The sequence below is a fragment of the Ceratotherium simum genome, chromosome 38 (assembly GCF_057802395.1).
Source record: "Ceratotherium simum simum isolate JZ-2026a chromosome 38, ASM5780239v1, whole genome shotgun sequence".
Classification (NCBI taxonomy): domain Eukaryota; kingdom Metazoa; phylum Chordata; class Mammalia; order Perissodactyla; family Rhinocerotidae; genus Ceratotherium; species Ceratotherium simum.
In genome coordinates, this window is record NC_141937.1 from 10,104,898 (window position 1) to 10,120,278 (window position 15,381).

Consider the following 15,381-nt stretch of genomic DNA (forward strand, 5'->3'; position numbering starts at 1 on the left):
TTTCCTTGTTATATCCCAGCACTGCACACAGCAAGTATCTGATGAATGCTTCCTAAATAAGCCAACAAGAGCAGCTCAAGCCTCCCCCGCCCCCCGTGAAAGGGTTACTCAAACCACAGCTGACCCTGTTGCCAGGAGGAGACACCCCCCTCTGGGGACCCCACGCACTGTCCAGGGTTGTTGCGCATCCCCCACCACACAGCAGGCCCTGGCACACAAAGGTGCTTGACACACACACGCTGTGTGAGTGGGGGTGCACAGCAAAGCTCTGCTCTGGGCACAGTGGGGCCAGCGCCCCTACTCTCCTCTATTTCAGGAGAGGGCCCAAGGGATAACTTGGGGGACTAACTGGCCTTCAGGGGCTGGTGTGGTTCTGGTGCAGAGGCCACCCCCCACCCACCCTGCTGAGGTTTAAAGGACCCACTCCTAGCAAGACCTGCTCCAAACGGTCAGTGGTCATGATGCGGAACAACGGCGGCCAATGTTCCCAGATCTCTGGAGGCTCTGATGAAAGACCCCAGGACTGGCAGTTCCCCTGCTCACCACCTCCCCCAACTCCCTCCCCACACTCACGAGGGAGAAGAGCGCTCCGTGGGGCAGGTAATGTCTGGTTTTTATTTAAGACGCCTTCATTCACCAATCCTACCATGTATATGGCGGGGGGCGGTGGGGGGCAGGTCCAACACGGCGACCCAGTGGCTCATATCCCACCTCTCCAGGCAGCTTATCAGGAAACCATTTTAAAAGAACACGAGAATAAGGCAGTTATGCTGCGGACAGTGACAGGTGTCGGGGGCTGAGTTTCTTAAGTAGCACAGGCGTCACTTCTGGAAGACAAGCGGGGGTTTATGTGGGGCTGCCGTCCTCAAATCACAGCCTCACGAATGCAAATATTCCCACAGCTGTGCTGGAACCAATGCCCGGCCATCCTCTCTGCCGCTTCCGATGGGCTCAGCACAGTGACAAGCAGAGTTCAAGACCAGCCCCCTTGGAGTGGCCAGAGACCATCCCTGGGGTCTAGGCTGCAAGCCCAAGATTAGACTCTGTGAGGACTGGGTTCAAGGACAGGCATGGCAAATTTTACTTTACATCCCTCCATCCAAGCCGTGAGGTTGATGTCTAGCCGCACTTCCTCAACAGCCTCTGCGTGGGGGACCGAGTCCCTGGCAGGAGTCCCAGGTTGCTCTGAAGGCAGTAGGCACTTCCTGTTCAGGGCAGCGGCCGGGGGAGGCTCGGGATGAGTATGCTGCAGCAGGCACGAAAAGACTCTTAAAATAAATGAGGACAAAGGGGAGGTGCCGCCACCACTGAGAATTCGGGCTCCTGGTCCCGGGAGCAGGGGCTCAGGAGAGGGAGCTGGTGAATGAGAGCCACGTGTGGCTGCAGCCAGGCGCTCTGATGACAGCTAGTTCTCAGGGCGGTGCTTACAGGCGCCAAGCACCAGTCCACAGACCTCCTCCCAGCAACCCACAGGGGAGGGACCATTTTTAGCCCCATTTTACAGGAAGGAAGATGGAGGCACAGAGAGGTTAACTAGTGAAGGTGACACAGTGGGGGAGCTGTTGATTCAAAGCCACTTTCTGGCTACACCACCCGGGCAAGTTACTCAAGCCAAGTCCAGCTTCAGAGCTGGTGTTCTTGACTATATCCTTGCAGAAGTATGGCCAACATGCCTGACAACGCTGCCACGTCACACATGAGGGACTGTCCCCCAGGGAGCTGAATAGCCTGCCCAAGGGCACGGCGCGTCTGTGTTGGAACCAAGACACAAACACGGGTCTCGCCCTGGCCCGGGCTCCATCCAGCCCGAAGGTCCAGCAGTCTCCCATCACTTTGGCTTGTTGTCTCCCTAAGAGTGTCGCTGACCCATGTGCCTCTTGTTCATGTTTAAACTGACACCAAAAGTTTTCATTGTTAGTTTACACGGTTGTGAGTAATAGATTTTCAGCATATGCTAAATATTGACATCTGAAAAGGAAACTGTTGTGGGCCTCTTTACCAGTATCCAACGGAATCTAGACAGTGATTTGATTCTCATCATCGCCTGTTATTTAAAGCAATATATGAACAAGTTCTTCTTTAACAGATGGGATTTTCACTCATATCTCCATTCCACTTTCCCCACGGAACATCATCCTAGTATAACGCATCTTGTACTTCCATGTCTTGTGTTGATTATACTGTGCAGGAATCTGATCCTAATGCTCAAAGTGATTCAAAAGAGTTGCTTCTGGTTTGAGTTATCATTGCAATGATTTTCAGCACACGACTGATCAAACAATGTAAACAAAACATTTTGCTAAAAAATCATTTAACATAAAAAGTAAAGAGTTGTTGGAAAGGCATCTCTTACTGAGATGGATGAACTTCTAGTTCACATATTCATGGATAAATATTATTTATTGATGGAATGAAACTAGATTCTATATCAACTCTAGTTCTATTCTCATTTTTATAGATGTGAACACTAAGAAACCTTGTTCACATCAATACATTAATGGGAATACAAAGCGCTTCATTATAGAAATGTCAGTCAATTCTTCAAAGCCCTTCTGAGTTACATGCTAAAAAAAATAACAAGGATCTATTGACAAAATTACTGTTAATGCTGTCAGCTGATACTTCAATTAAGTTCTTCAATTTTGTGGAAAGCAAACAACTGAATACCACCTGACTTGCAAACAGATTTGTCACCTAGTCACTGAGGTGACTTACTTCCTCAACAGGGCTGACAACAATATTTTGAAGTGTCCCTTTGTTTGGTACCCTGGAGGAATTTACTTCCTGGGCCACTGTGAGAAAGGTAAGATGGGAGAAAGGCGGTTGTGGATGGGACAGAGGGAATGAGAAGCTGGCCCTCATCACAAGCACATTCTTAGACAAACCAATAATCGGAAGGAGTCGAGGACCTGGAAATTGTTTTCCTTAGAACTAACCATGTCTGTGTCCTGGATACAGTCTTGGTGACCCCAGAAGAACTGCCCCAGGCCACAGCCACTCTAGGAGGGGGACGCACCCAGCATATGGCTTCCTGTTACTCCAATACTGGCCTGACCGCGTCTCCCCAATCTTGTTTACCAGCCTTGTGTGCTCCCCACACACTACAGGTTTAAGGAAAGGCTCCTGGTTTGAGTCTAGCACCAGACTGTTGGGGGGTCACTGCCCCTCTGGCCCACATGTCACTGCAGTGTTGGCCTGTGATCCCTACAAAGAAGGTGTCTCTCAGGGATAGAAGTGAGGCTAGTGGTAGTCACCTGCCCCAGGAGTGTGGGAAGTCCCCTCTGATGCTCACCTTGAGCACAGGATCCAGGCTCTGGTTTTACTAAGGCAGCATCAGTCTTCTCACAGCCAAGTAGTAAACCGGCTAGGGAGGGTCTCAGAAGTCACTGGTTGAGGCTGAGTCCAGGGACTTGAACCCAGTAAGGATCTTGTAGCACGGGAAAGACAAAACTCAAACTCGCCTCGGCCTCAGAGATGGGGCTCTGGGCTCTGCACGCCTCCAGTGGCCCGCGGGGCCTCAGGCAAGTGTCCTACCCTCGCTGGGCCTCAGAGGAGGATGCACCAGATGGGTTCCATGTCCCTTCCCACTCAAACTCTCTGGTTCCAGGGCTCTGGCCAAAGCAAGACCAGGCCCGGGTCAGAGGTTGCTGGACAGAGTCAGATGAGGTGGCGGGGAGGGCAAGCAATGGGTCACAAGCCGGAAGACACAGAAGAACCAGATGGGGTCACACACACACACACACACACACCCTCCAGAGGGCAGGAGGGTCATAGTCTAGACAATTCTGCCTGCAGCCTGAACAAGCAGGTAGGGAAGTGGAATGCAACCACCTCAAATATACTGTTTAATGAGTACAGGAATTCAGTTTGGGAAGATGAAGAAAGTTCTGGAGATAGATGGTGGTGATGGTTGCATAACAATGTGAATGTCCTTAATGCCACTGAACCGTACACTTAAAATTGGTTATAATGGTATTTGTAATTTACCTTTTGTATATTTTACCCTAATAAAGAAAAAAACAACTCTGAAACCTCAATATCAACTTAGAAATTCTCTCCCTCAGGGGGCTGCCTTTAAAACCCAGCTCCACGTCAAAGCCACCCAGTACCCCCAACCCCTGCAGTAAGAGGGTCCGTGTCTTGTTTAGCTGTGGCCATTTGTCATCTGGCCTGGAGGGGCTGGCATCGCGATCGCGGTGAGTCATGCGCAGACACAATGCCGTTTATTCGGGGACAATGCTGGGCGTGTTCTCGCTGCTCTTCCTGCGCTGGCATTTCTCTGCGTTGGCTCAGCCTCCGAGTTCTCTCCCTGGCCAGCCTTGTACCCTCTCAACCCTGGGGTGCCCACAGACCCTCTTATCCACCCTTCTGCTCGTACAGGTACTCTCATACTTAAACCCGCGAACAAAGGACATATGAACACTAGGCTTTCCCACCGCGAAGTGAGGAGCTTTGGCCAGAGGATGCCCGAGGCCCTCCCCCCACACCAAGAAGCCCAGAAGTCTCAATTCCTCATCTCCGCGTGTACAAGGACCTCCTCCACCTTCCTTTCCTAGAACACGACAGTGGCGTGGACAGTGGTGTGCTGGCAGTTACACGGGCCCCCGGGAGCCAGCCGTGCATATCTTTTCCCAGCTCTGCACCGACAGCCTGCAATCAGCCAGGCTCAGTGCATTTACACCACGGAAACTGGCAAACACTGCGTATCAGGGCTTTCCCCTCCAGAGAGCTGGATGTCAACTATTCACCAGCACACCATGCGGTATAGGTATTAAAACAAATTATTCTAAGACTGATGAAGGCCATTCCATTTCAAGACTTGCTGGAGAACACGGCATACCCTAAATTTCGTAAGACTAAAGACTCAAATTTCCCTCTCCAGAGACTCCTTATTCTGTAGTGACTACCCCCACGAAGTCAGCCCTTAGCTGGCCTCTGCAGATCCACCATCCCCCCAGAGTCAACGGCCCAAAGGCATGCAGCTGGGGCCTTCACCCCACACCCAGTTCTCCCTGAGGGACCCCTCTGCAGGCCAGCCCCCTCCCACTCAGTACCTATGCTCAGTACCATGTTCATTCTGTCATGTAAATCTCTTAAGAACCGTAAGATAGAGATGAGGCGGTTTTCCTGGTTTCATGGAGGGGAAAACAGCTCTAGAGAGAGTAAATGAACTCAGAAGGTCAGTCTGTTGTGAAGCTAGACTTAGAACCTAGGAGGGCTATCTGGTGGAAAGTTTATAGGGCTGTCATGCACAGCTTCACAGGCTGTGCACTGCACAACTCTAGGAGACACAATTCATTATAGACTTCAATTTATTCAACCCCTGAAGCTAGGAAACAGGCAGGCCTTGAGATCTTAGGTTAAAAGGGAGTTAAATCCCTATAATCATTGGGATAAACTCTTTTTATTGCTATACTCTCACTTTCTGTTTTGTATTGTGTATATATCAGGAAGCCCAACTCCCAGGCTAATCGTGGAGCTCCACCCTCTTCCTGCTGGCATTTCAGGGAGGAAGGAGGAACTTTGGGCTCTCCATGAAAACCTAGGAACCTGAGATAAAGCTTTTATGCAACTTTTGTGCATGTTTCTTAATTTCCTACATAAAAGGCTATTTTCACTTAGGAAGATGGAAATTGAACGACTGCCCCAAGTTAAGAGCCTGAGGAGAAGTCTCTGTCTTTGTACAGAGACCCTCAGCCTAAAAAAGTCAAAAGGGAGCCCATCCTCCGCTCGGGCTGGTCATGTGGGTCGCAACTAGAAGTTGGAATTTCCCTCCTGGCTGCCCCACACCCTCAACAGGTAAGAAAAAAACCAAAACAAAACAGATCATAGTTCAAGGTTGGGGACGTGCAGTGGGAAAAGAAAATCAAGTTAAAGCCAAACACTTTTCAACGTAACAAAGGGGGGTCTGGAAAAGTTGATTGTAAGGCCCCATCCTTCCGTCCTTCAGATATGCTAGGGCACTTGCAGAAATGTGTTGAAAAAGGCCTAATAACCCTGACCTTCTAAAAGTCAAACTCATCCTCACCACACTCAAAGGGCCTTCGCAGCCCACTTGGAGGGCGACTCTGGCAGGCAGGGCTGGGGGTATTGAGAGGACATCAGAAATGGGGGCTGGAGACCTGACGGCCCCCCATGCCAGGGCACGGCCCCGCTCGGCTAGTCTCTCATGGCACCAGAGGCTGTGTGCGCTCACTCCTCAGGGGAGGGGCAGGTGGGTGGGCACTGGCTGCCGGAAGCGAGGAGAGCCTCCTCTAGGGCAGCTCGAGAAGTTGCCGCCCTCCCTCCTCCTGCTGAAGCCCGCCCGGACCCCTGGGCCGGCACCTGTAGACACCCTGGCTGCATCTGACAATATATCTCTGGGGGCTGCCGCGCTTCCCGGTTAGGACCAATTCCTGTGGCTGATCTCAGATCACAGCCCAGGAGAAAACGCTCTCCCTGGGATGCGGGACAGTACTGCTCTTCCTGTCCCTCAAGCTCAGCCTTTCTGCCCCTTTCAGGAAAGAACAGCCTGGCAGGTGAAAGCAGCCCCTGGTGCCGGAAGGCACGAGTTTCAAACCCAGGTCTCCACTGGACAGCTGACCTACCCCGCGAAGTTACGGCCCTGCCCTGAATCCAGGTCCCCACCAGATGCAAAACGGATCATTAACTTCAGTACAAGAAAAACATTGCCAATTATAACGCTAAGATGCCAACAACTGTAACACATCCCGAGTGCCTCGATGTTACAATGTCAAAAAATGTGTCACAGAAGAGATGAAATACAGCACTTCAGCTACCTGGGCTTCTCCTCCTGTGTCTGTAAAGCAGGACAGCATGAGTACCTACTTCACAGGCTGTTGGGAGAGCTGAGTTAATACACTAAGACACTTAAAACAGCATCCAGCACAGAGCACGCACTCTAAGGTCAGCTGTCATCCTCGCACCATCATGATAGAGGCAAGGGCCACAGGAATTTTTCGTAACCTCTGAAAAATCACTGCCCGGGGGGGGGGAAATCCCAGAGAAAACCCTTGGCAGGCAGCACATTCTCCTGGAAAAAGCAAGTGTTTGGAGGCAGCTAGATCCGGGTTTGAATCCGAGCTAAGCTTCTTACTTGAGGCAAGTTACTTTAACCCTCTGAGCTAGTTTCCTTTGCTATAAACAGGGGAAAAGATACCATATCATATTGGCTTACTTTTAGGAGGAAATAAGCTAATGTATAGCTAGCCCTTGGCATAAAACAGACATTTAATAAATGTATTTTGTCATGTGGGGACTGGTTTTGTCTAAACACTGTTTGGAAATGATCAACGTAATCATCATAATTCAGGAAAAACCATCCCATGAAAGAAAAGACCCAGAAAAGTCAGGCCAGACCACAGTTGCTATCCTCTCGGCTTTTAAAATCCTCAGTCCAGGAAAACAGCTGCTGCGTGAGACGTGGAGACGCACAAGCTGGGCTCAGGAAAAGCCACCACCCGAATTTGGTCAACTCACAGCCATCCCCATTTTCACCAAGCAGGACCGAGAACCAGGAATGTCACCTGTGCTCTGGTCTGGTCTCATAAGTCACTGAAGACACTGAGTGGGGCCAACATAAATGAGGTGGCTGAGAGAGGAGGAAGGATGGGGACTGCAGACCCACGACCTCCAGGAGCGCAGAGGTGAGGCTGTGGCCCCGTGGCAAGGCTGTGGCCCCCACGGCAGTGTGGCCGGCCGATGGCTTGGCCCTGCAAGTCTCATACTGAGCAAGGATGCCCACTTGATCCTATAAGTTCTCTGCCTTTTCAAGTCAGATTACATGGCCCATTTTTTGAACGTTCTCGCCCACCCTGGGTGCCTAACGGTCAGGTACTGGTGGCTTTTCTTTCCTTGTCAACATCGCCCAGACCTGGCTACTCTCCCTTAAGACACACCCAGCGAGTCCAGGGGCTACAGACTCCCCGCATCCACCCCTCTAGAGTACAGATCCCTTGTAAGGGACAAACAACCCCTGGGCGGACCCCCAGGCCAGACTTCCGAAAAACTTAGGTCCTGGTGGGCAAACAATGAAAATGACCTCCTTGGCACCAGGGCTGGCCGCACCTCCTCCTCCGCCAGCACAGACGGTGGAGAGAGCCGGGCTAAGCTCACCTTGGTCTCCACCCCAGCGTGGAGGTGCAGGCTCGGTGAAATAAAGAAACATTTAAAAAGATCCCAACAGTTAAAATAAAACGCCTAAATCCTGCAGTCTTCCCCAACTAACACAAAGAGGCTCTGCCCAGAGCTTCAGAAGCCTCGCGTCACACGTTCTGACAGCTGCTGCTCCGTCTGGATGGTACTCACCGGATTTCAACCTGAGCTCCCCCAGGCAGCCATAAGCATCAGTGAGCTTCCCATACTCTCCCTTAATGACCTCCTTTTCTTCCGGAGCTGGGGGAGAAACACATCACAGACAACATGAGCGTGCGTCCCCTGTCAGAGTCCACTCACCGCAGCCTCCCCGTCCCGCTCCCCACCCTCCCCAAACAGAAAACGCACAGACAAAACTCAGCCCCAAGTCATGTGTGTGAGGCTTTATGATCAGCCAATCACCGAGCTGCAGAGATTCAGACCTTCCCAGGAAAAGCCTGCTGTCTGATTTTCTGGAAGTGCCGGCAGCTTCCTGGGGGCTGGAGAGGCTGAGGGGAGGCCCTGGCAGGCCAGAGGCACTGGCTTCGTGCCTGCAGCAGATGCCATGGGCCAGGCCCTGTCACTTTGCAGTCCACATGCTCAGAAACGGGTGAGTCATCGTGACCCGATGGGGAGGACCTTCCTTCCTACGTATTGTCCCCAGGGGCCTACTAACACACAGGGGAGCCTGAGCAGAAGGCCTGGGTGCCCCCAGTGACTCCCAAGGCAAGCTGCATGAGCAGAAACCCCTGGGTCTCCGGCAGTCACTGACAGCACCCACGGCAAGACACAGCCTAGTGGAAAGCAGAAGGAAAAAGCAAAACTGACAGAGGGAAGGACACTTAGGAGCAGGGAGCCCTTAACCTTTACAACGATGCTGCAGACACCTTTGGCTATTACAGGGGCGGGCCTTGGGACCCCTTCTCAGAAGAATGTTTCTAAATGCACAGAACAAAATACAAACATGGATGAATCCTCAAATAAGGGCCTGACAAATGCAATTAGGGAGATTTACTAGGAAGGCAGTCATTCAGCCTCAACTGAATTTAATACAACAGCTTTTAACCTGGGGTGGCAGAGGGGGGCCAGGCAGACACTGGAGGAATCTGTATAATCTCTCAAACTGTATGCAAATTTTTTGGACATATATACATATATTTGTGTGTGTGTGTCTGTGAGGAAGATTGGCCCTGAGTTAACATCTGTGCCCAGCTTCCTCTATTTTATACGTGGGACGCTGCCGCAGCATGGCTTGAGGAGAGGTGTGTAGGTCTGCGTGCGGGATCCGAACCCTCAAACCCCGGGCTGCCAAAGCATTGCACATGAACTTAACCACTACACCATCGGGCTGGCTCTGGATGTATATTTTTATGGGGCTGGGACCCATAGTTTTCATCAGAATCTCAAAGGAGTGTGACACCAGAAAGGTTAAGAACCAGTTTAACAAATTACATTGTCCCACAACACTCACACGAATTTTTCTGATTGATTAGTGTTTTTTGGGGGACTGGTGAGGGGTGGACAGAGTAACCTGAAGATAATTATGAAAAGGACTGGGAGGCCATAGTCCCACCTACTCCCTCAACCTGTCTCAGACCACAGGGCAGCTGGGAGAGGTGGTGAAATGATTTCTTAGTCTCCTAATAAATGACTGTGGTAACAAATGACCACAGACTCAGTGGCCCCAAACAACACACATTTATGATCTTACAATTCTGCAGGTCAGAAGTCTCTGAAATGGGTTTCACCGGGTTAAAATCAAGGTGTTGGCGGGATTGTGTTCCTTCTGGAAGCTCTAGGAGAGACTCCATTTCCTGGCCTTTTCCAGCTCCTGGAGGTGGCCTGCATCCCTCAGCCCCTGGCCCCTTCCTTCCTCTTCAGAACCTGCAATCGCATCACTCTGACCTCTGCTCCCATCTTCACATCTCATTCTCTCTCCCTCTCGTCCCTCCCTCTTCCATCTTTTCAGGATCCTTGTGAGTACACTGGGCGCACCCAGAACACCCAGGACACTCTCCCCATCTCAAGGTCCTTAACTCAATCACATCTGTTAAGGGACAGGCACTGTGTCACGTGTCTACAGAGTCCTCCTGGAAATGGGCCTGCTCGCTGCTCTAGGACAGGTAAATCCTGTGAATCCCAACCTCACAAGAAGAAGTGAACGTCCCTCCTGCAGGTCATGCGCCTGGCCAAACGTGGGGTCTCCCCGTCCGCAGGGGCTGCAGGCAGAACCCGGGAGAGGTAAGCCAGGAGCTCCTGGTGCTCACCTCCACAGACAAGTTGATAATCGCAAGTGGATAATTCTGACACAAAAACATATATTTCAACCCTCGGAGCTTTACAAAGCCTTAAAACAGAACCCTTACGCCTCAGTATCATTCGGTTCCCATTCTGTGAACCGTAAAACAAGGAGGTCTTTGTGCATTCATTGACCTCTGCAGATAATCCCGAGCAAATAAAACAAAACATCAGGAAACTGCTAACCAAAGTGATGTGGTCGTATCCACACTTCAGAGGGGGGAATGTGACCACGAGGAGAAGCTGTGGAAACAACACCGACCCCTCGCCCTGCTGGATCACAGACGACAAATGCGCACATCACGTCCCCGGTCACCAGGAAAATTAAACACAAATAAAAGAAGACTTTTCATCCTCATACTTAAATAACAAACAACCCCAACACCACAGGGCCACCTGGTCCCATTCAAATCCTGTAAATTATTGACTCCCTAATATAAACGTCTTTGTCCCTGACTTTTCATGTGACAACTCACAGCAGGTCACGACCTTAGCGGATGTGAGAGTTTTGTAAGGAGATGCTGTTTCTCCACCACAAACAGACTAACTGGAAACAAACCTGGTGGCTTAATTCTCCAGGGGAGGACCCTTCCCTGCCCCCTCCCAGCTTCTGGTGGTGGCCGTCAATCCTTGGCCTCCCTTGCCTTGCAGCTGTGTCTCTCCAATCTCTCTGCCTTCAGCGTCACGTGGCCATCCGCTCCTTGTGTCTCCATGTCTCTCCCCAGGGACACCTGTCATATTGGATTGGGGGCCCACCCTGCTCCAGTATGACCTCATCTCAACTGAACTAATTACCTCTGCGATGACCCGGTTTCCAAATAAGGTCACAATCCCAGGTACTGGGAGTTAGGACTTTAACCAATCTTTCAGGGGGACACATCTGAACCCATAACACTTGGTAATCTTTTCATTTGGTGAGCCAGTCCTTTTAAAGCAAACCGTCTCTCCAGTACACTTATTTTCTTTTCTCAATGGCTTCCTTTCCAAGGCCCCTTCTGACCCCTCCAGTGTATAAGCAGGGTGGCAGGGTGCAACCCCACTGTGATGCAGGGCCCCCTTGCTGCTCTCACTGCCCCACCTCCACTCTCCCAGAGGCCTGGCCTCCCCGGCAGCCTATTCCAAAACCACTCGACACCACCTCTTGCCCCAAACAACTGGTCCTCAGTTAGGTTTGAAGGAAGAAGAAATCCATTTTGCTCTTCAAAGGGGAGCTTACAAATCGAATGACTACAGGTACCAGGCAGGTCATGAATGAAAGAAGCTGCTGGAAGGGGCTGTGGGTGACCAGATGACACACACCGGCCCTCTACTAGGGACACATGGTCAGTTCCAGCCAGTTGCCCCCAGGCAGGCGTGCCAGCCCAGTGCCAGCAAGTCTCCAGTTTTACAAGAGAAATAGGACACTCCTGATTTTCCAGTGTTGGCAACCAACCCAAATTTATTTTAAGCAGCGTGTGGGCTGCACACACACCTCTGCAGGCCGTATTTGGTCGGCCCATTTGCAACTTCTGTCCTTCCTTACTTAATATCTCAGAAATAGAATATTCCTGTCTTCCACATTTCGCTGCATTTCCTGTAGGTTTTTCCATGTGGGAACGATCTTGCTTCCCCTCCCGTCGGCCAGGACTTTCCAGCCTGTTAAGGAAAGTGCTCTCATCTACTCTCCCACCCTCTTCCTCGTCCACCTCTTGCCCTGGGATTCGGCCATTCCTTCAGTGAACGTGTGTCTGAGAGCCTTCCGAGGCTGGCACTGTCCTAGGCACCGAGATCCAGCCGGGAACCAAACAGACAAAAGTCTCTTGATGACAGAGTTAGCCGAGGCAGGCACTGGGCAGTGGCAAAGAAGGGACGTGTGTCATGAATGGATGAGTGATGACAGAGGAGGCCAACCTGGGTGGGGGTGGGAGCCGGGGGCAGTGGCACTACCGAGGCACAGCCATGAAGGCGGTGGAGTGGCAGGGTGCCAGGCAAGCTTCCTGCCAAGAGGGATAGACAAGACCAATAAGCACTATATAGACACTGATATGAGCTAAGAAGGAAAAGTGAGTAGGGAAAGAGGGATATGGGGGTGAGGGGTATGGGGAGTGAAATTTTACACAGTATGGTCTGAAAAGGCCTCTCTGCAAGGGTGACTTTTGAACACAGACCTGAAGGAAATGAGAGAGATGGCTGAGCAGAGCATGGGGGAGCACTGTAGGCCCAGAGGAGCACGTGCAAAGGTCCTGAGGCAGAAGCGTTCCTGGTATAGCCAAGGACCAGCGAGGTCACTGTGTCTGACAGAGGCAACGGAGTGGGGACCACATTGTAAAGAGCTTTCTAGGTCATAAAAAGTCTTGAGGTTTCACTCTGAAAGAGAGTTTTGAGGATCACCCTGGCTGCTCTGCTGAGAACAGACCATAAGGGGCAAGGGGAAAAGCAAGGACACCATTTAGGAGGCACTACAATGATCCAGGCATGAGATGATGCTAGCCTGGACCAGATGGGAGCAGAGGAGGTGCTGAGAAATAGTCAAATTCTGGAGATAAACACACACTGTTTTATTATGGAAATTTCCAAAGAAAAGTACAGTAGTGTCATGAACCCTATGTACACACATTACCATGTACCCCCTACTCCAACCACTATCAACTCATGCCAACCTTGTTTCCTTCAAATCCCCAGACTCTCCTACACCTTAAATCCGTGGGTCTCACAATGTGGTCCTCAGACTTAACATCAATCACCGTTAGAAATACAAATTATGGAGCCCCACTTCGGACCTACTGAATCAGAAACTCTGAGCTTGAGACCCAGAAATCTGTGTTTTAACGAGCCCTCCAAGTAAGAATCACTGCCCCAGATTATTCTGAGTAAATCCCAGATATCATATCATTTCATCTATAAATATTTCAGTAAGAATCTCTAAAAGATAAGGGCTCTTTTTAAAAACATAACCACAATACCACTATCACATCTGAAAAAATTTAACCATAATTCCTCAACATCATCAAATATCTGCATATGTTTTGAAGGTAGTACCAAAAGGATTTGTGGGCAGACTGGATGTGGAATATGAGAGAAAGACAGAGTTCAAGGATGATCCCAAATTTTTTGCCTGAACAACTGAAGGGATGGAGTGGTCATTACCCATGATGGCAAAAGACTGACAGGACAGGCCCAGGTGGAGCTTTAGAGCTCAGGTCAGACGAGCTGAGCCTGAAGCACCAGTGGGAGCCCAAAGTCGAGGACAGATCTGTTCCAGCCTGGAGTCCAGCAGAGAAGCCTGGCTAAAGATACAAACAGGGGCGTCCCGAGCAAACAGAGGTATTTAAAATCATGAGATTGGAGGAGATCACCTCGAGAGTGAGTGTAGGGAGCAGTGTGTTCATAGGTCAAGGAGACTGAGGAGAAATGGCCAAAGATACAAGGAAAACCAGAAGAGCATGTGTCCTGGAAGCCCAGAGAAGAAAGCATTTCAAGGAGGCAAGAGTGGTCAGCAAGTCAGACACTGGTCCATAACATGAGGACCGAGCATTCACCATTTTAGTCAGGCATTGCTGAGCCAGAAAACAGCAGCTTCAGTAAAACTGAGGAGCTGAAACCTAAACGGAGAGGGAGAGAGAAAACAGAGACAGTGAGCAGAGAGAATTCTTTGAGGAACTGCGCGTGTGTGCGCACGTGTGTGTGTGTGTAGAGCACAGAAGTGGAGGTTGTGGAGAGGGAAGTAGGATCAAAAGATTTCTCCAGGGGCCAGCCTGGTGGTGTAGTGGTTAAGTTTGCAAGCTCTGCTTTGGTGGCCCGGGGTTCGCAGGTCCGGATCCCAGATGTGCACCGATGCACCACTTATCAAGCCATGCTGTGGTGGCGACCCACATACAAAATAGAGGAAGACTGGCACAGGTGTTAGCTCAGGGATAATCTTCCTCAGCAGCAAATAGGAGGACTGGCAACAGATGTTAGCTCAGGGATAATCTTCCTCACCAAAAAAAAAAAAAAAAAAAGATTTCTCCAAGATAAGGGAGTTAACACCAAGTTGTACACTGGTAGAAATGATCCAAGAGAGGTAAAAAGTGATGCAGCAAGAGAGAGAGGAGCTGCTGGGGCGACGCCCTCAGGTAGGCCAGTAGAATCCGATGTATAAGTGGGGACCAGCCTTAAACACAGACAGTCCACCATGGTTAACAGAAGAGAAGGGGAACACATGGGGCAGATGTGGGTGGGCGGGTAGCTGTGCTGCAGGCAGTGTGTGGATATTCTCTCCCAATTGCTTCAATTTTCTCAGCGCAATGAGAAGCGACTCCATCAGCTAAGAGCGAGGAGGAGGAGGAGAGGGTGCGGCAGAGTTGAGAGGGAAGGTGTGAAACAGCCGTCTGGGGAGGTGGGTGAGTGAACGGAATACAGAAACGTAGTTGAAGGGCCCCCCTGGACTTAGGGGTCATGACGTGACAATGAGACCCATCAGTGTAGTAGTGGGTCGTCTCCAGAAACTTCCAGCCGCCCAGAGGCAGATACAGGTGAGGAGAGGAGGATCTGGCCAGTGGTTTCCCCAGGCGAGTAGGACCAAGCAACAACGGAGGAGCAGGGGAGGGAGGGAGACTGCAAGGCAGGGTCAGTGACTGAGACAGTGAAGAGGGAGGAGAGGTGTGGGGGCCAGGGCAGGGACTGTGAAGAGGTCTGGATTCAAGGGGTCACAGTCCCAGTAGGGTCAAAGGTCACTGGAGTTGGGGAACTGAGGGATGAGCTGGGGAAGGAAGATGGAGGTGGAAGATGCAGAGCGGGATGGCTGACACAGATGGTGGAGGGACAAAGGCACGGCCATGGGAGTGAGTGGCTGAGCCGGGGCAGAGGACACACTCATTGGAGGAGGGAAGGCCAGGGAACTGAATGCCAAGGTCTTCAGAAGGATCAACATGGCGACTGAGGGTACCAAGAACGAAGACAGGACCCAGCATCTGGGAGACTGACAGAGAG

At 50.9% G+C, this 15,381-nt stretch overlaps 1 protein-coding gene across 3 annotated transcripts in view; it reads right to left on the reverse strand.

The window, feature by feature from the left end:
* SYNJ2 (synaptojanin 2) overlaps nt 1-15,381 on the reverse strand; it is a 97,531-nt gene that overhangs the window by 64,409 nt on the left and 17,741 nt on the right. For all 3 annotated transcript variants that reach the window (XM_014795483.2, XM_004440708.3, XM_087425090.1), the window contains exon 2: nt 8,308-8,394. In XM_014795483.2, coding sequence (XP_014650969.2) covers nt 8,308-8,394 — 87 coding nt within the window. The remainder of the gene's footprint in view (nt 1-8,307; nt 8,395-15,381) is intronic.